Source organism: Oncorhynchus mykiss, chromosome 26, assembly GCF_057628025.1.
Source record: "Oncorhynchus mykiss isolate SJ-2025 chromosome 26, ASM5762802v1, whole genome shotgun sequence".
In the NCBI taxonomy this organism is placed as follows: Eukaryota; Metazoa; Chordata; class Actinopteri; order Salmoniformes; family Salmonidae; genus Oncorhynchus; species Oncorhynchus mykiss.
Genome location: NC_143047.1, coordinates 20,555,479 through 20,579,756, shown reverse-complemented (window position 1 = coordinate 20,579,756; position 24,278 = coordinate 20,555,479). Strand labels below are relative to the sequence as shown.

General features: G+C 42.2%; 3 protein-coding genes across 7 annotated transcripts in view; all 3 read right to left on the bottom strand.

The window, feature by feature from the left end:
- Nucleotides 1-201: 201 nt before the first annotated feature.
- On the bottom strand, nucleotides 202-11,351 carry LOC110506595 (programmed cell death protein 5). 2 transcript variants are annotated; one of them, XM_036963832.2, is made up of 7 exons: nucleotides 11,086-11,302; nucleotides 4,691-4,720; nucleotides 3,895-3,938; nucleotides 3,525-3,586; nucleotides 3,309-3,400; nucleotides 1,360-1,431; nucleotides 202-1,286 (listed from the first exon to the last, which is right to left on the bottom strand). In XM_036963832.2, the coding sequence occupies exons 1-7, from the start codon at nucleotides 11,149-11,151 to the stop codon at nucleotides 1,242-1,244; spliced, it is 411 nt and encodes a 136-aa protein (XP_036819727.1). In that variant the 5' UTR covers nucleotides 11,152-11,302; the 3' UTR covers nucleotides 202-1,241. The 2 variants fall into 2 exon arrangements, with proteins under 2 accessions (XP_036819727.1, XP_036819728.1); XM_036963833.2 differs by lacking the exon at nucleotides 4,691-4,720 and having other exon boundaries at nucleotides 11,086-11,351.
- A 72-nt stretch (nucleotides 11,352-11,423) lies between these two features.
- uraha (urate (5-hydroxyiso-) hydrolase a) lies at nucleotides 11,424-14,943 on the bottom strand. The gene is made up of 4 exons (XM_021586320.3): nucleotides 13,585-14,943; nucleotides 13,120-13,259; nucleotides 12,685-12,820; nucleotides 11,424-12,453 (listed from the first exon to the last, which is right to left on the bottom strand). Exons 1-4 carry the CDS (start codon nucleotides 13,657-13,659, stop codon nucleotides 12,364-12,366), a joined length of 441 nt encoding a protein of 146 aa, XP_021441995.3. The 5' UTR covers nucleotides 13,660-14,943; the 3' UTR covers nucleotides 11,424-12,363.
- Nucleotides 14,944-15,506: 563 nt separating this feature from the next.
- The window catches only part of LOC110506592 (RNA-binding Raly-like protein), a 75,650-nt gene continuing 66,878 nt past the window's right edge, over nucleotides 15,507-24,278 (bottom strand). For 2 of the 4 annotated variants that reach the window (XM_036963611.2, XM_090222413.1), the window contains exons 4-7: nucleotides 18,404-18,573; nucleotides 17,979-18,092; nucleotides 17,191-17,342; nucleotides 15,507-16,642 (exon numbers count right to left, since the gene is read on the bottom strand). In XM_036963611.2, the coding sequence (XP_036819506.1) occupies nucleotides 16,604-16,642; nucleotides 17,191-17,342; nucleotides 17,979-18,092; nucleotides 18,404-18,573 (475 nt within the window). In that variant the 3' untranslated portion in view covers nucleotides 15,507-16,603. Of the gene's footprint in view, nucleotides 16,643-17,151; nucleotides 17,343-17,978; nucleotides 18,093-18,403; nucleotides 18,574-24,278 lie in introns of all 4 variants that reach the window. The other 2 variants (XM_036963610.2, XM_036963612.2) reach the window with 1 other exon arrangement.

Here is a 24,278-nt window from a genome sequence, read left to right as displayed (position 1 = left end):
AAATGTAGTAGTGACTGGATATTACGAATGATAGTGCCGGATATATTTGACCATATACCGTATATTAACAGCTCTTGTGTTATGTTCTTCTTTTATATGAAATTATGGTTTCAGAGGAAAGAAAAAAACAGTAATCTAGTGTATAATTATTGTTATTATAAGAGGGACGCTTGTTTTATGATCAAGAAGAATGACTCCTTGTCTGCTTTATCAATGCTGACATTGATTTATTGGGGTGAACGCTTTGAACATGAAACCAAATCTCCCATGAATTTATCTCCAAATATTTAGTAACATCATGCTTGTAAGAACATCAATGTACTGTCAGATATTGAGTATTACCTGTGGCAGGTGAACAATAGAATCAACCATTCATATATCTGTGGTCTCACCAGACATCTGTTCAATGTGAGTGAAGCAGGAAGTTCTTTAAGTGCTGTTGTAGACTAACGATTGAGATAATTTAACAAATCCTGCTACAAATACATGTCTCAGCCTCTTAATGCACATACTGCATACATTTCAGCATAGAGTATTTGAACCTAGTGAGTCAAAGCAACTATCTATCGCCAGCCTATACATTAGGATAGCCTAAGACACTACCTAGGAGGCCTTGTAAAGAAGATTAACTACATTTTAATACAAACTATATTTCTTACACCATTGCTCTTATGTGATTATACTTTTTTAATGAAAGCAAATGTAGTGCAAACCCATATGACCAATCAATGAGTCTTCAAGCACTCAGCTCACAGACAAAATATCATCATGATAAAGCTGTTGATTATTTGTGGAATAAGCATTCAAATGTAAGGCTTTTTTATTTTTTAAATGTAAACTGTTGGATACAGGTCAGCAAAATTTTACAAAAAAGAATGAATATACCCATGTGCTCTGTCCAATTTGATGTTTTCACTATTTACTGAGTAGCAGCAGACAGTATTCACAAAGAAGTCTCTAGAAAAATGCATCAGCAGCAATATACCCTAAGTTGAATTTTGTTCTGCTTCTTGTGGTGGAGAAAAAGTAAAACGTGGTGAAAATGGATATAAGAGAGAATATAGTAATGAGTTCCAGATGCACACAGGGGCTGATGTGGTATCCCAGGGTGCATCACTAAGGCAGGGCCTTTGGCAAGTCAAAAACGGCCGCCAACGAACAGAGCCCTGCTCCAACCTATCCAGTCCTGAATCCCGCCCTAAGCCAGCCGTCTGACTGGTTCCTGAGCTCCTTTCAACGCATCAATCATCATCCTCATCGGAGTCCATCACCTTTCGTCGGTTGAACTGAGGGGAGGAAAGGGGATGCAGTCAGTTAAAAGTCTGAGATTGTGATACTGTATTTGATCCGTGGACTCACCTTGACAGTTGTCTTTTTTTCTGTTTGCTGACTAACTTTTTCTAGGATGTCGATCAAACCAGTCTCTGAAATCTGAAGAGAGACAATCCAAATGTAAGGAAGAGCCAATAGCAGATAGATCAAGTCAGTGCTTTTCATAGGGAATAGTTTTTAATGTTTAAACATTTGAATGATAAGAAAAAAATCAGAAAATTGCATGTGAATTCACAGGGCAAAATATGGTCCTGCGTATGACTGCTCGGGGGCAATGCAGTCACTAGCGAAGAGAAAGAAACATCAGGCTGTCTTAAGTGTTTTTTTCCGGGTCGCGTAAGTCCAAACAGTGTAAAAAAATATATATAGTATACACTGAGTGTAAAAAACATTAGGAATAGCTGCTCTTTCCATAACTGACTGACTAGGTGAATCCAGGTGAAAGCTATGATCCCTTATTGATGTCACTTGTTAAATCCACGTCAATCAGTGTAGACGAAGGGGAGGAGACAGGTTAAAGAAGGATTTTTAAGCCTTGAGACAATTGAGACATGGATTGTGTAGGTGTGCTATTCATATGAGAGGGGACGCAGTCCCTATGTTGTATTGTTGTCTCTACCTTCTTGCCCTTTGTGCTGTTGTCTGTGCCCAATCATCTTTGTACCATGTTTTGTGCTGCTACCATGTTGTGTTGCTACCATGTTGTTGTCATGCTGTGTTTCTACCATGCGGTGCTGTCATTTGTTGCTGCCTTGCTATGTTGTTGTCTTATGTAGTGTTGTGTTGTCATGTGTGTTTTGTCCTATATTTATTTATATATATATATAAACAATGATGGCCTATATATATATATATATATTTTTTTTTTTTAAATATTTTTTTTTATGGATCCCAGCCCCTGTCCCCACAGGAGGCCCTTTGCCTTTTGGTAGGCCATCATTGTAAATAAGAATTTGTTCTAAACTGACTTGCCTAGTTGAATAAAGGTTAAATACAATTTTTAAAAATAGGGTGACTGGGCAAGAAAAAAGTGAAATGCCTTTGAACAGGGTATGGTAGTAGGTGCCAGATTTTTGCAATGCTGCTGGGGTTTTCACGCTCAACAGTTTCCTGTGTGTATCAAGATTGGTCCACCACCCAAAGGACATCCAGCCAACATGACAACTGTGGGAAGCATTGGAGTCAACATGGGCCAACATCCCTGTGGAACGCTATTGACACCTTGTAAAGCCCATGCCCCGATGAATAGAGGTTGTTCTGAGAGCAAAAAGAGGTGCAACTCAATATTAGGAAGGTGTTTCTAATGTTAGGGCACACACATATAGAGTTGAAGTCAGAAGTTTACATACACCTTAGCCAAATGCATTTAAACTCAGTTTTTCACAATTCCTGACATTTAATCCTAGTAAAAAATCCCTGTCTTAGATCTGTTAGGATCACTACTTTATTTTAAGAATGTGAAATGTCAGAATAATAGTTTACATACACTAACAATTTAGTGTATGTAAACTTCTAACCCACTGGAATTGTGATACAGTGAATTATAAGTGAAATAATCGGTCTGTAAACAATTGTTTGGAAAAATTACTTGTGTCATGGACAAAGTAGATGTCCTAACCAACTTGCCAAAAGTATAGTTTGTGAACAAGAAAATTCTGGAATGGTTGAAGAGTTTTAATGACTCCAACCTAAGTGTATGTAAACTTACAAATAAAATCGCAGGAAATTAGCTTTAAAACTGCAAAAAGTTATTTCAGCTCCATGGAGAACTTTGTAGAATTGCAGGAAATTGGCTTAAAAATTGACAAATTTCTCTACACCGCCAAGATGGGGGCCTCTAAAAATGTTCTCGCCCCATACCTCCCCCCCACTTTTTTCAGTTAGGGATTTTTTCCTAAGCATTAACAATCACAATTTTGTTTAAAAGTACGTTCAATGATATATGTCCACATATGCTTTAGGTCCAGTTCTCTCACCTTTCCTCCCAGCTGGCCCATGCGAGCCATCTGTATGAGGTAATTCTCCACTGCTTTGGCCTTCTCTGGCTTCACCAGAGCCAAGTTACTCACTGCAACAAAACATAGCAGGCTTTTAGGCAATGGAGCCACCTATTGCTAAACCAGGCGTAGGTGCTGAAAGTTCCAATATCAGATCAATGATTCATTCAAACCAGGGGGATATGAAATACCTACATCTGGCGCGGGCAGACTGGTCTAGAACCTGAGCCAGTATGGAGTTCCTCATCTCTGTTTCCCTGTGAAAAGACCGAACAGAAGATTATAGTTAGGCCACGTTTACACATGCAGCCCAATTGGGCTGCCTGTGTAAATGAAGCCAATTGTTTTATCACATTGACTAGCTTTATAAATAGTCTGTCACATAGTTCTTCATAAACCAGAGCTGCAAACTGCAGGTCAAGACATGCAACATTAGCAAACTACTGTGAACTAAACCAATAACAGGGAGAGACATCTGTGTCTCTGAAATGTAGCTATACTCAGCACTGAGTTGTGAATGCATGACGGGAATAAAAGTTCAGATGGATAAATAATGAAGACCAACTTCTGTTTGGCCTCCTGCTGCCCTTGCTGGTCATTTGAAGAGTCCTGGGAAGGGGGGGGGGGGAGAAAAGAGACAGTCAAAGTCCACTCCTTTCTTTAGTTGTTTAAACATATTTATTTTTAAACAACAAGAGAACAGACCAGCCAACAGGCTACTGTATCACACAGCCATGCTGAGCGCACACATCGGCTCTCTCTTGAAGTGCAGCCTAATATCACACCCATGGCAAAGGGACTAGATCTTTGAACAACAGTTTAAACTGTACCAAAACGTGGTTCAGAAAACAACCCGTTGCCCCCTCCCCTATCCCTACTCCTTTGGAGTTTGCAGATCTGAAAGAGCCTATTGGTAGACTGGGTGGAGCCATCCCCATATTGATTACTACATCTGCCCAGTTCCTTCAAATCTAGCCTCAAGAGGGACAGGGATAGGGAGTGGGACACAATTAACTGTAGTATAGTAGACTACAAAGTGAAAATTTACAGGTTTCTGGAAAATATGTTTATACAAAGCTTACAAAATAATACATTTTTTAAATATTTTTTTAAGTTTAACATATAAGCTTCACTCAAGGTTGATAACCATGTCCCAAACCATTCACAATACATCATGGTTCTGGCATTCAAACATTTTGCTATTCCTTTATTGCAAACATACTTGGGTCACATTACTCAAGGAGCACAGACACAACTGCCAGACATGCTGCATTGCTCAGTCCAGGTCATTAATTACACAGCCTTTTGCCATGTCACCGCCATCACACAATGTGCAGTACAGTAGCTGTACAGCAGCTTACCCCCGGACTCATTTGGTTCCAAGACAGACTCTGAAAAATTAGCAACTCAAACTCAATGACAACATCTCTGTTGGATGAAAGGATTCCTAGTGTGACTATGTCCATCCCATTCCCAATCTTTTGATTGATAATCTCTGTCATCATGTCACTCATATTGAGGTATAACTCATTCATAAACACTAACTACCTTTAGCGCCTATTGACAATAGTATCTTCTGGCTGGGGGAGTTTTGTTAAGAGCCCCGCCACTCGTTGCGGATGTTAAAACGCATTACTTGCGGTATGGTTTTGGAAACAAAAGTCACATGTCTTTCATATATGCGAGAAATAATAATAAATCCCCAAAATAAAAGGTTACTACACACCTTAATTACATTTTTTATTATTAACCTTTATTTAACCAGGGGAACTCATTGAGACCATGGTCTCATTTCCAATGGCGCCCTGAGAACAACAGTTCAAGCAATGTGAACAACAATTCCAGCATGATCACTACAGAGTTACAGTTACAACATTTCAAACCAATCGTTACATTCAAAAGGTTAGTAGAAACAAATATATACAATCAATCAAAACCAGTGCAGTTTTCATTGGTCACATTTTTTATTATAGCCATAAATTCACCTTTTGGGACCAAAGAGTCAAGTTTTAGAGTGACCTGTAGGACATTCCAGGACGGAGGGGCATAGTAACTAAAATCAGTCTTCCCTAACTCAGAGGAGACCCATGGAATCTCTAGTACCAACCAGTCTCGAGAGAGAGTATTATACTTACCAGATTTCCTATTTAGAAGTGAGATGAGGTAGTATGGGAGTTTCTGGAGAAGTGCTTTATTTATTAATATTAGCCAATGTTGGGTCCTTCTGTTACTCAGAGACTCCCATCCAACAGAACTATATAAGAGAAAATGATGCGTACAGAAATTGATCACCAGTGATAAAACGAAAGGCTTAGTGGTAGACTGTATCTAGAGGTTTTAACAGAGGCTGCCGTATGCATGAAGATTGAGTCGCCATAGTCAATTACTGGGAAGTGTTGCTTGAACAATTTTCCAGGTAGTGGCGTTTATACTTGTCACATATCAGTTTGGAAACAATGTTAAAAAAAATTTACTTAATAAAGCTGCATACAAACATGGTCCCTTTTCTGCTTTCTTGACTAAGGCAGCTCCAAAATGCAGGTGTTTCAGCCTAGCTCAGTGCTTTCTGTGGTGGAAGGGCAGCCAGCAGAAAATATTGAGCATAGGGGTTGGTAATAGAGGTCGACCGATTAATCGGAATGGCCAATTAACTAGGGCCGATTTAAAGTTTTCATAACCATTGGTAATCGTCATTTTTGGACACCGATTGTGGCCGATTACATTGCACTCCAGGAGGAGACTGCGTGGCAGTCTGACTACCTGTTATGCGAGTGCAGCAAGGAGCCAAGGTCAGGTGCTAGCTAGCATTAAACTTATCTTATAAAAAAAACAAATCTATCTTAACATAATCACTAGTTAAACTAGTAATATCATCAACCATGTGTAGTTATCTAGCTTGTCCTGCGTTGCATATAATCAATGCGGTGCCTGTTAATTTATCATTGAATCATAGCCTACCTCGCCAAACGGGCAATTTAACAGGCGCATTCGCGGAAAAAAGCACTGTCGTTGCACCAATGTGAACCTAACCATAAACATCAATGTCTTTCTTAAAATCTATACTCAAGTATAGATTTTTAAACCTGCATATTTAGTTAATATTGCTTGCTAACATTAATTTATTTTAACTAGGGAAATTGTGTCACTTCTCTTGCGTTCTGTGCAACAGAGTCAGGGTAGATGCAGTAGTTTGGGCCGCCTGGCTCGTTGCAAACTGTGTGAAAACTATTTCTTCCTAACAAAGACAGCCAACTTTGCCAAACGGGGGATGATTTAACAAAAGCACATTTGCGAAAAAAATAACAATCGTTGCACGAATGTACCTAACCATAAACATCAATGCCTTTCTTAAAATCAATACACAAAAGTATATATTTTTAAACCGGCATATTTAGTTAAAAGAAATCCAGGTTAACAGGCAATATTAAACTAGGGATATGTGTCACTTCTCTTGCGTTCATTGCACGCAGTGTCAGGGTATATGAAACAGTTTGGGCCGCCTGGCTCGTTGCAAACTAATTGCCAGAATTTTATGTAATTATGACATAACATTGAAGGTTGTGCAATGTAACAGGAATATTTAGAATTATGGATGCCACCCGTTAGATAAAATACGGAACGGTTCCGTATTTCACTGAAAGAATAAACGTTTTGTTTTCGAAATGATAGTTTATGGATTTGACCATATTAATGACCTAAGGCTCGTATTTCAGTGTGTTATTATAATTAAGTCTATGAATTGATAGAGCAGTCTGACTGAGCGGTGGTATGCAGCAGCTTTCTTCTCCAACACTTTGTTTTTGCATTATTTAAACCAAATTGAACATGTTTCATTATTTATTTGAGACTAAATTGATTTTATTGATGTATTATATTAAGTTAAAATAAAAGTGTTCATTGTTCATTCAGTATTGTTGTAATTGTCATAATTACAAATATATATAAATATATATATTTTTAAATTATTATTATTATTATTTTTAAATCTATTTAAAAATATATATATATATTTTTTTTTTATATAAATCTGCCGATTAATCTGTATCGGCTTTTTTTGGTCTTCCAATAATCCAGTATCGGCGTTGAAAAATCATAAGAGGTCAACCTCTAACAATGAGTTTGCCCCACAAAGATTTACATGCTAAAATTGCCACTGTATAAAGGAAATCAGTCTTTACTTGCAACTTTTTGTTTTTTTAAAGGCCAACTTATCATCAATCCAAATGCCTAGCTACTTATAAATGGAGAACTAGCATAATTTGGGCTCCTCTCAAGGTCTTTAAAATCAATTTTACAACACCTGGAGAAAAACAAACTTGGTTTTATCAACATTCACTTAAGATCGGTAATCAATTCTTTAATTGAATCAAAGCCAAGCTGAAAGTCATGAATGGCTTCTGCACTGAGGGGGCACATTAATAAATTACTCATCTGCATAGAGATGTAAGCCCCAGTTATTATTATTCAGGGATAAACCAACATTATTTATGAAAATAGTGAACAGTAAAGGGCCTAGTCCTGAGCCTTGTGGCACTCCTTTGGTTATGTTAAGAAAATTTGACTGAATGCCATCAATAGATATACAGTGCCTTGTGAAAGTATTCGGCCCCCTTGAACTTTGCGACCTTTTGCCACATTTCAGGCTTCAAACATAAAGATATAAAACTGTATTTTTTTGTGAAGAATCAACAACAAGTGGGACACAATCATGAAGTGGAACGACATTTATTGGATATTTAAAACTTTTTAACAAATCCAAACTGAAAAATTGGGCGTGCAAAATTATTCAGCCCCCTTAAGTTAATACTTTGTAGCGCCACCTTTTGCTGCGATTACAGCTGTAAGTGGCTTGGGGTATGTCTCTATCAGTTTTGCACATCGAGAGACTGAAATGTTTTCCCATTCCTCCTTGCAAAACAGCTCGAGCTCAGTGAGGTTGGATGGAGAGCATTTGTGAACAGCAGTTTTCAGTTCTTTTCACAGATTCTCGATTGGATTCAGGTCTGGACTTTGACTTGGCCATTCTAACACCTAGATATGTTTATTTTTGAACCATTCCATTGTAGATTTTGCTTTATGTTTTGGATCATTGTCTTGTTGGAAGACAAATCTCCGTCCCAGTCTCAGGTCTTTTGCAGACTCCATCAGGTTCTTCCAGAATGGTCCTGTATTTGGCTCCATCCATCTTCCCATCAATTTTAACCATCTTCCCTGTCCCTGCTGAAGAAAAGCAGGCCCAAACCATGATGCTGCCACCACCATGTTTGACAGTGGGGATGGTGTGTTCAGGGTGATGAGCTGTGTTGCTTTTACGCCAAACATAACGTTTTGCATTGTTGCCAAAAAGTTCAATTTGGGTTTCATCTGACCAGAGCACCTTCTTCCACATGTTTGGTGTGTCTCCCAGGTGGCTTGTGGCAAACTTTAAACAACACTTTTTATGGGTATCTTTAAGAAATGGCTTTCTTCTTGCCACTCTTCCATAAAGGCCAGATTTGTGCAATATACGACTGATTGTTGTCCTATGGACAGAGTCTCCCACCTTAGCTGTAGATCTCTGCAGTTCATCCAGAGTGATCATGGGCCTCTTGGCTGCATCTCTGATCAGTCTTCTCCTTGTATGAGCTGAAAGTTTAGAGGGACGGCCAGGTCTTGGTAGATTTGCAGTGGTCTGATACTCCTTCCATTTCAATATTATCGCTTGCACAGTGCTCCTTGGGATGTTTAAAGCTTGGGAAATCTTTTTGTATCCAAATCCGGCTTTAAACTTCTTCACAACAGTATCTCGGACCTGCCTGGTGTGTTCCTTGTTCTTCATTATGCTCTCTGCGCTTTTAACGGACCTCTGAGACTATCACAGTGCAGGTGCATTTATATGGAGACTTGATTACACACAGGTGGATTGTATTTATCATCATTAGTCATTTAGGTCAACATTGGATCATTCAGAGATCCTCACTGAACTTCTGGAGAGAGTTTGCTGCACTGAAAGTAAAGGGGCTGAATAATTTTGCACGCCCAATTTTTCAGTTTTTGATTTGTTAAAAAAGTTTGAAATATCCAATAAATGTCGTTCCACTTCATGATTGTGTCCCACTTGTTGTTGATTTTTCACAAATAAAACTGTATTTTTGTCTTTATGTTTGAAGCCTGAAATGTGGCAAAAGGTCGCAAAGTTCAAGGGGGCCGAATACTTTCGCAAGGCACTGTACATTGACTTCTGTCGTGCAGTTGCCTGGAAACCGGACGTTGAATTGCATTGAATCCTACGTTGGGCAGAAATTTGCATTTCAGTCAAGAAAGTTTCCTCCACCAACCACCAAACAAGCCAGAATGTTGAATAAAATAATATTACAGTGTACTTAACCGGTTGTACGTACAGTTGGTCCTTTTGGCAGTAGTAATGTGAAACAATATATCCACAGGAAAGTATAATTACATACATTTTTCAAAGCACTGGTAATGTGTTCAGAATTCTCACATGAAGCATGAGCAGAACAATGTAAACATGCACGAGATTGGCAAGTACGCACACATCTCGTGCATGTATTTTTGTCTTCTGTGAATGTTTCAGGTGATAGAAATCTGAGAAGCGCTTGTGCTGTACTAATTAGCTCTGCGCTTCGAACACCTGTGCGTAAACGGAAGACGGACACCAAAAGCTTTTGTCACTGAAAAAATACTGTCAGCTGCAACTGTTTTAAAATGTATTTTAATGTGATATGAAAGTTTAGGGCTTTATGTGTATGAACATTTGAACATCTTGGCCATGTCCTGTTATAATCTCCACCCGGCACAGCCAGAAGAGGACTGGCCACCCCTCATAGCCTGGTTCCTCTCTAGGCTTCTTCGTAGGTTTTGGCATTTCTAGGGAGTTTTTCCTAGCCACCGTGCTTCTACACCTGCATTGCTTGCTGTTTGGGGTTTTAGGCTGGGTTTCTGTACAGCACTTTGATATATCAGCTGATGTAAGACGGGCTTTATAAATACATTTGATTTGATGGCTGTTTTGGCTGCCAGAGCCAACTCGCCTCTAAACAGAACATGTGGACATCCTTGGACTAAAAGGAGTGATTTTAGGCTCATTTAGTCCAATATTGGGCTAATCTAGGTATATCTATTCAGTAAAGTGTTTTGCTTAATGAAGATTTAGAAATCAGTGCCAAGCAGGCTTGCTAGATAATCCAGACAGAGGGTGGGGCTACTAACAATGATGTTCAGTGATTGCTTCAAACTAGGTCTGAAAAACGGACATTCACACTACTCTCGCACATGTGCACCAAAACACCTGGGCACATGCACGCGCACCAGGGGAGCGGTAGAGCGGGCACAAGATTCTCAACCCCAGAGGAGTGGGAGAAGCGAGCGCCAAAGTCAACGAGTCATTGTCCTGTTCATAAATTAAATGTATGTTTCGCATATTCATAAAATGTTGATTAAATCACATCACATACTAGCTACTGGTAGTATAACTCGTGTCTCACTATGGCATGAGTTTACTAGCTAACGTTAGCTAGCTATCAATCTACAGTATCTTATTAGTAACTACGTTAGCTAGTAAACTAGGTACTGAATTATCTGGCTGCTATGCAAACATGCAATGAACAGTATTAGAAAATTCGTTAAAGATGGTGATAGGTTAAAATACTCTAAACTTGAGCTATAAGGCTAACACTAGCTAGCGACAGACTGAACAGTGGATCTTCATATATGGTCGGAACTATGCATTTCTGGTCCCCTCAGGCTCTCTCCTTACCCCGTGTTTTGACTGCAGTTCGGCCATGCGTTGCCGCCTGATAGCCTCCAATTCGTCGTCTGCCATTGTGTTCGAATAGATAGAAAATAGGCCTTATCAATGGTAAAATAAGAAAATCTGTCACTTCACGAGTCTTGTGGAACTGTTTCGTTAGGGGCTGGGCCCTGCTTCAGTATAATGTAATCGATTTCAGAATAATCCAATATGCATCCAGAATAAAGCAATCGAGCCACAAAAGGATGATATCGTAGAAATGATCTGTCTGGACAGTTTAGGACTGCCCATCAACCAGTCACACTTACAACATAAAATATAATTAAATTAGTCATACATAAACATAAGATTGTAATTGTTTATTTTGCTATCTAGATTTTCCAAAATGAATTTCAGGACACAAAAATGGGTAATCAATATTCTGAAGGAAATGGCACACATCACAACCCCAACGGTCCAATAAAGCTTAGACATTTTGTTAATATCAGATCAAACATTAAAAAAGAGTGTTTGCTGTCATCGATTGGTCCAAAAAGGCAAGTGAAACAAATGACTGGGATCTCTGAGAGCCTTGGGTGACAGGATAACAACTGTTACTGGTAGAAATGTACCACATAAAGGATACTGTTCTTGTGTTCTGTACTCAATAACTATAACAATATAACTAGTATTACACAAGAGTGCTTTCTTAGGTACATTTCTACCTACAATAACTGAAGGATGACTTTAAACCACCTGAATAGGCCCAGGTGACAGGTCTCGGGTCACAGTCAGCCAGGGGCGCGTTCAGCAGGACACAACGTTTTGGAACGTTCAGATGTTTATTCTTCATAACATATTTCTATCTGACATGTAGAACAAGGAATCATGTCAACTCTGGTCATGGCATTTCTATCTGCAACGTTCAACAATGTTTAATCTCTCGTGGACAGACTACGTAAACATAAATGGTTCTGTAGATCTGGCATGATAAAACGGGATGAGTGAGATAATGAGCAGCATTAGTTCAGGTGATTTGGATTAATGACGATTTCACAGGTGTTAGCATCCTTCAAATTTTGGAAGGGGAGGGGATATTTGAACCATAGACTTGCCCGTAACTTGCAAAGAGAGAAGGGTGGAGCTCTTTGTTCCGGTTCCGATCTCTTCCCTTAACACATATGGACCCGGAACTTAATCAAGCATCTGACAATTACGCAAGACATTAGTTCTGGGTTAACCGAGATTAGACAACGTTTGACAACTGAATGTGGCCCAGGTGAGAGATGGTGAGTGACAGACTCTCTAGCTCCCCCGGTAGGTAGTGTAGGAGAAGCGGCTGCAGAGCAGAGGAACATGGAACTTCTGACTGTGGTCCGTTATGGTGAAGACTATCTGCAGATAAACACAGACCACCAATGTGTTAGTAACCACTCAGCCGATCAATCGGAGCTACCGAAACATTTAGCGTTCAGTTAGCATTCGCAGAGCTGACAAGGAAATAAACAGAAGCTGATTCTGTAGATATAAAGACACATTCATGTCTAACTTTATATGTCCAACCGTCATACATTTAAATGCACACATTCTTTATGATAAAAGCATTGAAGACTGTCTTCAACTAACCTCGACGTATGGATAGAAAGAGGTCTCTCCTAGACTCCCCCAGTATTGGCCCGTCTCAAAGCGTATCTTGTACACTGCTGGAGTGAAAGTTTCTCTGGTGATGAGCCCTGGGCAGCGCCCATCATCATTAGTAGTCCTGAGAAGAAATTATTTAAAATTATATAAAATACTGAATAGAGTGGACACTGGTTTGATGTGATCCTGAAATAAGCCTTGGCTCATTAACATTACTACCGGTATATCTTCATATTTGATAATATTATGCAGCCCTACTGAAAGAGGCTGTAGGGGTGAATCTGAAATTGATAAAACAAATACTAAATGTGTATTTGTCTATTATATTGATTATTATGGAGCTGCTAAGAAATTATTGTGTTAATTTCCATTCTATGTCTATGTTAACTGGTGCTACAGCACTCTCTGTGGTGAGGTTACCCTGTGGTGAGAAGGTTCCAGAGTGAAGTGGAGGGATCCATGCGATGCAGGCTGAGGGCCATGTGGGCTCCAGGGACGCCCATCCCGGTGTTCAGGACGTGAGTGGTCAGGGGGCTGTATGGAGCTGCCATCTCTGCACACTACAGCGCATACACCGACAGCATAGTGAGTCAACATTATGGACATTTGGCTACTGTAATTTTGCACACTATATACAGAAAGCTGTAGGCTAACTGTAGCCTATAAATTATTTATTATTTGGGTTAAAATAGAAGGTAGGCCTAGCTGAACGCTTAATGTCTATGAGATGAACTAACCCAACATTTGTTATATTTTCCCATCTTTTACTTTCGCTTTATTATTTTCATGAATTTTATAACAATCCTGCAGACAAACGAATGTCACATGTCAATAATTTCGGTTAAAACACTATTTCTGAAAATCAAAAGCAATATATTAGCCTACCGTGTATTCGTCCAAAAGATGATCCTTTATGTGCTGTAATCGGCTGGTACTCATGCGCGCTGGTTTCGAAGTCATCCCAAACCAGTTTCCCCCTCTAGTGAAAAGTATGGCATTTACGGTGGATTAACTGTAACAGATTTTAAGCACAAGTTCAAAACTCACGAGGATATTCATATGACTAGGGCTGCTGTTTGCTGTTGCAACTTACATGTCTCGTTGGGAGGGACATCAGCATTTGTTAATGGTTAAGAGTATGCAAACATCCCAGTAACAATTGGCCTTTTAACATTTTTGGAAACAGGCTTGGGTCAAAGTGCGTTTTAGCACACTTTAGATAAGTCCTTAATAATGATAAAAGTGAGAATTGTAGGCCTAAATGTCATTATTAGCATACTTGTGTAGCCTAACATCGTTTCAGTCAGGGTGAATAACATATGCCTACTGCATATGCCTACTGCTCTACACAGGGGAGCAAGCTTAAAAACATCTGCTCTATGAGTTGCTTTATTTTCCTTTCAATCCAGTTTAGAAGCTAGATGTATATAATGTACAGTGCATTCAGAGGAATTCAGATCCCTTGACTTTTTCCACATTTTGTTATGCCTTATTCTAAAATTGATTACCTAGATTTTCCCCTCATCAATCAACACACGATACCCTATAATGACAAAGCAAAAACATTTTTTGTTCGAAATGTTAGCAAAAATAAATAAAAACGAAAACATTTCATTTACATAACTATTCAGACCCTTTACTCAGTACTTTGTTGAAGCACCTTTGCCAGTGATTACAGCCTCGAGTCTTCTTGGGTAGGACACGACAAGCTTTGACACTACAAACATTAGTTTTTGCTTTGTCGTTATGGGGTATTGCGTGTAGAGTGATGAGGAAAATGTTTTATTTAATACATTTTTGAATAAGGCTGTAATGTAACACAATGTGGAAAAAGTCAAGGGGTCTGAAAACTTTCCATACTGTATGTAAAACCTTGTTGAAACCACACTGTCTGTATTCTGTCTCTAAATGTTGTCTATCACTTGCAGCTGCAGCACTATATCATCAAGTAAAATTCTGAGTATGTGTAGATGTACTTCACAAATAAAGGTGATTCTGAGAGATAAAAAGCATCTTGCTTTCCCCATCCTCTCTGTAACACTCACATACTGTACACAAACAGTTTACATACGTTCCGCTGAATAAAGGTGATTCTGAGAGATAAAAAGCATCTTGCTTTCCCCATCCTCTCTGTAACACTCACATACTGTACACAAACAGTTTACACACGTTCCGCTGAATAAAGGTGATTCTGAGAGATAAAAAGCATCTTGCTTTCCCCATCCTCTCTGTAACACTCACATACTGTACACAAACAGTTTACACACGTTCCGCTGAATAAAGGTGATTCTGAGAGATAAAAAGCATCTTGCTTTCCCCATCCTCTCTGTAACACTCACATACTGTACACAAACAGTTTACACACGTTCCGCTGAATAAAGGTGATTCTGAGAGATAAAAAGCATCTTGCTTTCCCCATCCTCTCTGTAACACTCACATACTGTACACAAACAGTTTACACACGTTCCGCTGTGTCTGATGTTGAGCTTTACAATGTTTGTTGTTCAGTCAGCGTTAGTTACACACACTACAGCATTGTCTTTGATCCTGTTTCCCTTTATTACACACACAGAAACGGGAACCAAGCAACTGATTCCTATTTTCCCTAACCCTTAACCCCAAACCATAAACTTAAACCTGACTCCTAACCCCCATGTCTAAAATAACCTATTTTCTTGCGGGGATTGGCGAAATGTCCCCACTTGTCCAAATGTTCCTTCTGGTCCCCACAAGGATAGTAAAACCAAACACAGACACACACACACACACACATACAAACAATGATAAAGAAAACACTCCCAGAGGTGTTTTTAATCAATATGAAAATACCTTTACTACTGTGACAGTGTGAGTAGTGTTTCCACTTGGCTTCTTCATGAATGCAAACAGAACTAACAAAACATCTAACACCACTAGAATTATAATGAAACAATTAACATTGTTGTTTTCTTCTCGCTTTAAAAAACATTAACAAATAAAAAACCCTAAAACAAAATGATGGATTAAAATCGTACAGCTGACCTAATACAGTAAAGTTTTACAGTAATACACAATATTACACATGGACCGGGCTGGGGCCTCTCCTCAGCTCATAGCGCCAGGTACATAGAGGAAGAGATGGGCTACTGTCTCCTCGTACCTAATACAGGCAGGTACAGCAGGGAGATAACATTACACAGACATACGGGGGATTTTAACTGATGGACAAGTATAAACTGATGAACTCATGCTCTGGTAGTGATATGATATACATAAAACAAAGTAACTCAAGTCACTGAAAAACTATGATTGTGACATCTATAGTATGCTCATTTCAAAAAACCCAGTCTCTCAATATGCAGGTAAAATTTATACGGATTTGTAATCAGAATGTTTTTCAGGAAAATATGAAGACGTGCTAAAAAGAGCGTAAGAAAATTATAAATATGGAAATGATTTCACCTTCCTGTTCTGGTTAATAATTACACTCTACAGATAAAATGTGTGTGTGTGTGTGTGTGTGTGTGTGTGTGTGGTGAGCTGATCTCAGTGGGGAATAGCCAAGGGAGATACATGGAGTTGATTTCTGATAAACTGTAATTACAGTGTGTGTGTGTGTGTGTGCCTGTGTGTCTGTATGTGTGTGCTGTTCACACATACAATATCTGCCCTTACCAGACAGAGAGAGGAGGAATAGATGATTTAGAACCTAAAGAGGCTAACTCTGAACACAAAGTGGTGTGTGTAGTAGTGTGTAGTAGTGTATTTCTGTTTGATGTATATGTGGATGTAGAATAAAATGTAACTGGTTGGTTAGACAGGAGTGGGGCCTCTGAATCAGTTGTTGGCATGGCAACTTCTTGACGAGACAGATGTTCTCTTCCTCTATGTCTGGCGCTCCTCCGTTTCTTCTCTGTTTCCATCCTCACATCTCGTCCTCAGGGTCAGAGCTGTGGTTATTCATCTGTAACACACACACGCTCAATCAGCAACAGTGTGTCAAAACACCAAAGAGTGTTTTGTTCAGGTAAGGCTCCCCTCTCCAGGGTGATTATACACAGTGATGAGGAAGGTCTGGAGGATAATAGTCTTCTATATAAACACCCACTCATCTGTCAGGGTTAGAGTATCCTGTCCAGCTTTCATTTGTCCCTTTTTCTCAGATTTTCTTTGTGTGTTTGAGTTGAATGTCAGTTATGATTGTGAACTGTGTGTGGGAATGAGATCCAGAATGAGATCTTCAAGTGTCATGCTATTGATTTGTTTTTATTACTCAAAATGGCTATGGATTTGATGCTCTTGTCAGTGTTCTCTTTGTGTGTATTTGTGTTTGTGTGTGTTTCTGTGTGTGGAGATAAGCACTATTTCTGTTGCATGCCAAATCACACTGACAGCTGCTAAATCACAGCCAACCATAGGACATGCTTAGGCCCTCATGTCGCTCTGAGACAAGGAGAAAGAACTCCCACTCACATTCAGAGATTCTCCACACACAGACATCAAGCCAGTTACCGTGGGATCATCGTCGCTGGCCTCCCCCAGTTCGGGGCTCTCTCTCTGGATGCAGCGGCGTGGGGGGGACAGGGGGGAGGGTGAGCGCTCACCACTGCTGGCGGAGGGGGAGTACGGTGACCCGGCCAGGCTGCCCTCCCTCACGGGAGACCCTAAAAAACACGGAGAGAGAGGGAGTGAATAGGAGTGAACACAAGTTCCCTCTATAGGGCAGATCAGTGTTGGTGTGCCTGTTCTCACTTTCAATCTAAACCATTGATGGTCAACTGCAATGCATGATTTGACAGACAAGAGGAGAGAACAAGAATGACAGGATGAGGGAGAGATGTGGCGATAGAGAGAGAAATAGGAGAGGGAGACAGAAAGGAGAGATGAGGTACAGTAGTGGAGGAGGATCATAATTTACGTTGGAATAAATGAATGCGGAGATGAGATCAGTCAACCACCCAAAGGCAACGTGTACAGATAAGAGATGGAAAGGATGAGATGACACACACATTTATTTTTTTATTTGTCGGTACAGTATGTGTGTCGTAGAAAGGACAAAGATGCAGTTTGTCCATGTGGCCACATGAGGGCAGTAGCAGCTACAACACTTCCCTGTAGGACTTTGTATTTATTCTCCTATAAGCCTTCTTTCGCCGTCTCTGTACTTCTCACTGTCATTCTTCTTTGCTGATTCGTAAGAACCGGACAGGTGAAAGCTTACACTGTGGCTTCCCCTATCATGCTTTACTCCTATTTCACCTGTCCACTCCTCTGTCTCTCTCTCTGATTGGTTGTCTCACCTGTGTGGTCCTGCCTCTGTGTGTCCATCCTGTCCAGGTTGTCAAGCAGCCCGTCAATCTGTGTCTTTATCAGAGTCAGCTCCCTCTTAATGACCTGCAGCTCCTCCATTCTCACTACAAGTAGGGAGAGGATGAGGGAGGGAGCGAGAAGGGGGAGGAGAGATATAGAGAATGAGAGAGGGGGAGAGAAGGAAGGAAAGGATCCAAGTCAAGTTTCTGTGAGTGTGTTGGTAATAAGGACTATCAAGGTGATGAGGGTGGGTATTAGAACAGCATACACACTGCCTATTGGTTCTGCTCTGTTGATTTGGGCTAATAATGCGACCTGATTGGCTAGGATCCATTAAGGAAAGAGGCTGCTATAGAAGTGTTGTAATGAAAGAACCATCTTGAGGGTAGTGTGTGAGTGTGTGTGTATTACTCACACTTGGCCCTGTTGGAGCTGGTGGAGTGGGCTCTGGAGCTCTTGGAGGGGGGCCTGTCTCGGCTGCGTCTGTGCCCAGAGGAAGTGGAGGAGGAGCGGGGTCGTTTGGCCAGGCTAGGTCCCTGGGACAGGGGAGGTAGGGAAGCTGGCACACGCTGGTAGTCATACATCCTGAAGAGGGAAACATCCACACACACTGTCATCCAACTACTAGTACTTTGTGTAGTATTGTCAGTGTGACTAGATGTGTATGTGTACGCATGTCAGAAAAGTACAGTGACAGGATGTTTGTGAGTGAGTGTGTGAGCAGGCAAGCATGTGTGTGTGTTTGCGTGTATGGACAGTGATGTCTATCACCTGGTTGGATGGACGTGTCCGTGGGTGTGTGTATTTGTGAATGTATGTCTCCTATGATGAAGGACACAGAGGGAGAGGGTTGACAGGATGGTGTAATATGATCTGACAAGCAGAGGGAATATACACACACATACAGAATCTGTACACAAGTGAGAAAATAATAAGAAATAGTATCTGATAAGGTGAGGCAGAGGATATCCCAGATAGGGAATGCAGAAATGAAGTTGAGCAAGTTGAAGACCCCTGGTACTCCTCACACAACCATTATAGTATTACCCTACAGGTTGAAGACCCCTGGTAATCCTCACACAACCATTATAGTATTACCCTACAGATTGAAGACCCCTGGTACTCCTCACACAACCCTTATCGTATTACCCTACAGGTTGAAGACCCCTGGTACTCCTCACACAACCATTATAGTATTACCCTACAGGTTGAAGACCCCTGGTACTCCTCACACAACCATTATAGTATTACCCTACAGGTTGAAGACCCCTGGTACATCTCACACAACCATTATAGTATTACCCTACAGGTTGAAGACCCCTGGTACTCCTCACACAACCATTATAGTATTACCCTACAGGTTGAAGACCCCTGGTACTCCTCACACAACCATTATAGTATTACCCTACAGGTTGAAGACCCTGGTACTCCTCACACAACCATTATAGTATTACCCTACAGGTTGAAGACCCCTGGTACACCTCACACAACCATTATAGTATTACCCTACAAGAAAACAGTGCCACTGGATATAGAAGTCTCACCACATCATGTGACAAAACACAAACAAACTACAAATGACTACTAATGACTGAACATACTGAAGGAGATGAGAGGTATGGAGGGTTTGAAGAAGAGGAGAGGTACAGATGGTTTGAAGGAGAGGAGAGGTACGGAGCGTTTGAAGAAGAGGAGAGGTACGGAGGGTTTGAAGGAGAGGAGAGGTATGAAGGGTTTGAAGGAGAGGAGAGGTATGGAGGGTTTGAAGGAGAGGAGAGGTACGAAGGGATTGAAGGAGAGGAGAGGTATGGAGGGATTGAAGGAGAGGAGAGGTATGGAGGGGTTGAAGGAGATGAGAGGTATGAAGGGATTGAAGGAGAGGAGAGGTACGAAGGGATTGAAGGAGAGGAGAGGTACGAAGGGATTGAAGGAGAGGGGAGGGATTGAAGGAGAGGAGAGGGATTGAAGGAGAGGAGAGGTATGGAGGGATTGAAGGAGAGGAGAGGTATGGAGAGATTGAAGGAGAGGAGAGGTACAAAGGGATTGAAGGAGAGGAGAGGTATGGAGGGTTTGAAGGAGAGGAGAGGTACGAAGGGATTGAAGGAGAGGAGAGGTATGGAGGGATTGAAGGAGAGGAGAGGTATGGAGGGGTTGAAGGAGATGAGAGGTATGAAGGGATTGAAGGAGAGGAGAGGTACGAAGGGATTGAAGGAGAGGAGAGGTACGAAGGGATTGAAGGAGAGGGGAGGGATTGAAGGAGAGGAGAGGGATTGAAGGAGAGGAGAGGTATGGAGGGATTGAAGGAGAGGAGAGGTATGGAGAGATTGAAGGAGAGGAGAGGTACAAAGGGATTGAAGGAGAGGAGAGGTATGGAGGGATTGAAGGAGAGGAGAGGTACGAAGGGATTGAAGGAGAGGGGAGGGATTGAAGGAGAGGAGAGGGATTGAAGGAGAGGAGAGGTACGAAGGGATTGAAGGAGAGGAGAGGTATGGAGGGATTGAAGGAGAGGAGAGGTATGAAGGGATTGAAGGAGAGGGGGGGATTGAAGGAGAGGAGAGGTATGGAGTGATTGAAGGAGAGGAGAGGTATGGAGGGATTGAAGGAGAGGAGAGCGATGGAAGGAGAGGAGAGGTATGGAGGGATGGAAGGAGAGGAGAGGGATGGAAGGAGAGGAGAGGTATGGAGGGATGGAAGGAGAGGAGAGGTATGGAGGGATTGAAGGAGAGGAGAGGTATGGAGAGATTGAAGGAGAGGAGAGGTATGGAGGGATGGAAGGAGAGGAGAGGGATGGAGTGATTGAAGGAGAGGAGAGGTATGGGGGGATGGAAGGAGAGGAGAGGGATGGAGGGATGGAAGGAGAGGAGAGGTATGGAGGGATTGAAGGAGAGGAGAGGGATGGAGGGATTGAAGGAGAGGAGAGGGATGGAGGGATTGAAGGAGAGGAGAGGTATGGAGGGATGGAAGGAGAGGAGAGGGATGGAGGGATGGAAGGAGAGGAGAGGTATGGAGGGATTGAAGGAGAGGAGAGGGATGGAAGGAGATGAGAGGTATGGAGGGATGGAAGGAGAGGAGAGGGATTGAAGGAGAGGAGAGGTATGGAGGGATGGAAGGAGAGGAGAGGGATGGAAGGAGAGGAGAGGGATGGAAGGAGAAGAGAGGGATTGAAGGAGAGGAGAGGTATGGAGGGATGGAAGGAGAGGAGAGGGATGGAGGGATTGAAGGAGAGGAGAGGGATGGAGGGATTGAAGGAGAGGAGAGGGATGGAAGGAGAGGAGAGGTATGGAGGGATGGAAGGAGAGGAGAGGTATGGAGGGATTGAAGGAGAGGAGAGGGATGGAGGGATTGAAGGAGAGGAGAGGAATGGAAGGAGAGGAGAGGGATGGAAGGAGAGGAGAGGTATGGAGGGATGGAAGGAGAGGAGAGGGATGGAGTGATTGAAGGAGAGGAGAGGGATGGAAGGAGAGGAGAGGGATGGAAGGAGAGGAGAGGTATGGAGGGATGGAAGGAGAGGAGAGGGATGGAAGGAGAGGAGAGGTATGGAGGGATGGAAGGAGAGGAGAGGGATGGAAGGAGAGGAGAGGTATGGAGGGATGGAAGGAGAGGAGATGGATGGAAGGAGAGGAGAGGTATGGAGGGATGGAAGGAGAGGAGAGGTATGGAAGGATTGAAGGAGAGGAGAGGTATGGAGGGATTGGAGGAGAGGGATGGAAGGAGAGGAGAGGGAGAGGGATGGAAGGAGAGGAGAGGGATGGAAGGAGAGGAGAGGGATGGAGTGATTGAAGGAGAGGAGAGGTATGGAGGGATGGAAGGAGAGGAGAGGGATGGAGGGATGGAAGGAGAGGAGAGGTATGGAGGGATGGAAGGAGAGGAGAGGGATGGAAGGAGAGGAGAGGGATGGAGTGATTGAAGGAGAGGAGAGGTATGGAGGGATGGAAGGAGAGGAGAGGGATGGAGGGATGGAAGGAGAGGAGAGGTATGGAGGGATGGAAGGAGAGGAGAGGCACGGAGGGATTGAAGGAGAAAATGGAAAAGGAGATGAGATGAGGAGGATGGGAGAGATCTACTATGTGACAGAAGTTAGATTTGGATCAGTCTCCACTGTCAGTCCCCCTCTCTCCTCCCTCGTTCCCCCATCGCCTAGCTCCGTATCCCTATCAACAGCTAAATCTAATTGGTTCTGTCAGGGCCAATCAAAATCTCTCTGGCAACACAGCGGAGCAGATGACAGGAGAGAGTGTATCACACACTCGCTTTTTAGCAGTTACAGAAACATGGGAGAGTGTATATTATGTGTGTGTATGTTATGTGTGTGTGTGTGTGTGTGTGTGTGGAGAGGCCAGAGACTGTGACCGAGAGAGGTGGTGTTTTAATCATGTTGATTAAGAGAGTCATTGATCTCCTCCCCCACTACCTCCCTGGAGAGACCTGACCACTCACTGGTCATCCATCATCAGCCAGGGGGAAGGACACATGTCAACCTACTGGTAAAGGCTAAAAACTAACCAATAAGACCCCCGAAAAGGGTCACAGGAGCACAGTCAGCCAATCAGATTCCTCCGAGGGGTCAGAGCTAGCCAATCACACACACCACACACTTTACAGGAGTCAGCACTCCAATCAGATAACAACCATAAGTCAATTTAGTCTCGGCTTGACTGGGACCTATGTTAACCTGTAGGCCCTATAACCACAGCTTTAATGAAAGTCTTCCACTCTGAAATGAAGTACAGGAACTTTTATACAAGGACTGCCTACCTGGCTCCTGTCTGCAGTATTTAAGGACTGCCTACCTGGCTCATTTCTGCAGTATTTAAGGACTGCCTACCTGGCTCCTTTCTGCAGTATTTAAGGGCTTTCATCCTAACCTCTTAATAAGCTCTGCCACCTAATTCAATCCTGTGGGACTGACTGAGTCACATTCCAACCTGAATGCCTTTCACATGGCATCTGCTTATAGCATCAGAGAGCAATTAGGGCTGAGAGCCAGACAGACAGAGACCTGGGCACTGGCTCCAGCTCTTAAAAACTGAGAGGGAGGAGGAGGGGGAAAAAGAGGTTTCGAGAAAAAAAAGTAAGAAAGAAAGCAAGAGAGAGAGAAGGACACATCACCCTCCATACACACCAAGAAGATCCTACACTACCAAAAACCCACCCCAGGAACCATAGCCCTGTTCTCCTGTGCCCTGAGTGTAGCCTACAGCAGAGCAGGGCTCGGAGACTCATGGACAGATTGGTTAGTGTTTATTTACAGGTCTAAGTAAGCCTGAATGGCCTTTACACAGGCAGGGTTGTGTGGAGATAGCCACCGTCTCTGCAGTAAGGCTCCAGGCAGACTGCTGAGGAGAGAGAAACACACTTTAAACCAGCTGCAAACAGGATGCCAGTCGGGAAGCCTTGAGGTGTGATGTCAGTTTGGGTTCAGTGATTGAGCTGTAAGTCGCTGAGAGAGACAATACTTTAGTGTTCAGTTGAGGAACGTGTGTTACCCCTTTACTGAAATCTATCTCACACTTCAGTTCCCCTGTCTCAGGAGAATGTATTACCAGTATTTAACCAGATACAGCCACCTCACTGTGCATGAAGTATATCAACCGGCCACCAACGTAGTGAGAGGGCTGGGACCGTTGCCTTTCAGCAGAGACGCTGGGAGACTAAAGACTTATGGGAGTTTAAAGTCCTTTAGTGGAGTTTGCAGAGGGAGATAGACAGCGTGCTGCTACAACTACTTTGAAGTGTAGTTTCAGAGAATAGGAGCTCGTGAAACACAACGAGAGACTGTGGATGTGTGAGGATTAGAGAAAACAGAGCGAGAGTGTGTTTAAGTGTTTGTGTAAGTGTGTGTGCGTGTGCGTGTGTTTGTGTGTGGATTAGAAGAGATATTATAAGAGAGGCTTTGTCTCTGCTAGAGCTGTTATCTGTGTGTGTAGAGGCAGACATTTTCTCATATGCGCACAAACAGATGCAGACACACACACACACTAACACACACAAGCTGTCGATGGAGCTAGCCAGCCACGTAGGGCAAAATCATGTACCGTGTTTGAAGCAAATTGAAAATCAGTGGTGAGGGTTTTTTCCTTTGTGAAGACAGAGCACGGCAAAACAACAAAATGCAAGGAAAAGATGACAGTGTCAACTCACAGCTACAGTACTGTGTGTGTGTGTGTGTGTGTGTGTGTGTGTGTGTGTGTGTGTGTGTGTGTGTGTGTGTGTGTGTGTGTGTGTGTGTGTGTGTGTGTGTGTGTGTACATGTTTAACTTGAAGTCCCCACAAGAATAGTAAACAAACAA

Bases quoted from the DNA above. Each gene is read 5' to 3' on its own strand.
- LOC110506595 (XM_036963832.2), bottom strand. From the start codon at position 11,151: ATGGCAGACGACGAATTGGAGGCTATCAGGCGGCAACGCATGGCCGAA. The intron at 4,721-11,085 runs GTAAGGAGAGAG...CTAATTTTTCAG, and splicing joins AACTGCAGTCAAAACACGGG to AGTCTGTCTTGGAACCAAAT. The intron at 1,287-1,359 runs GTGAGTCCACGG...TCCTCCCCTCAG, and splicing joins AAAAAAAGACAACTGTCAAG to TTCAACCGACGAAAGGTGAT.
- uraha (XM_021586320.3), bottom strand. From the start codon at position 13,659: ATGACTTCGAAACCAGCGCGCATGAGTACCAGCCGATTACAGCACATA. The intron at 12,821-13,119 runs GTAACCTCACCA...ATTTCTTCTCAG, and splicing joins TGGAACCTTCTCACCACAGG to GACTACTAATGATGATGGGC. The intron at 12,454-12,684 runs GTTAGTTGAAGA...GTTTATCTGCAG, and splicing joins CTTTCTATCCATACGTCGAG to ATAGTCTTCACCATAACGGA.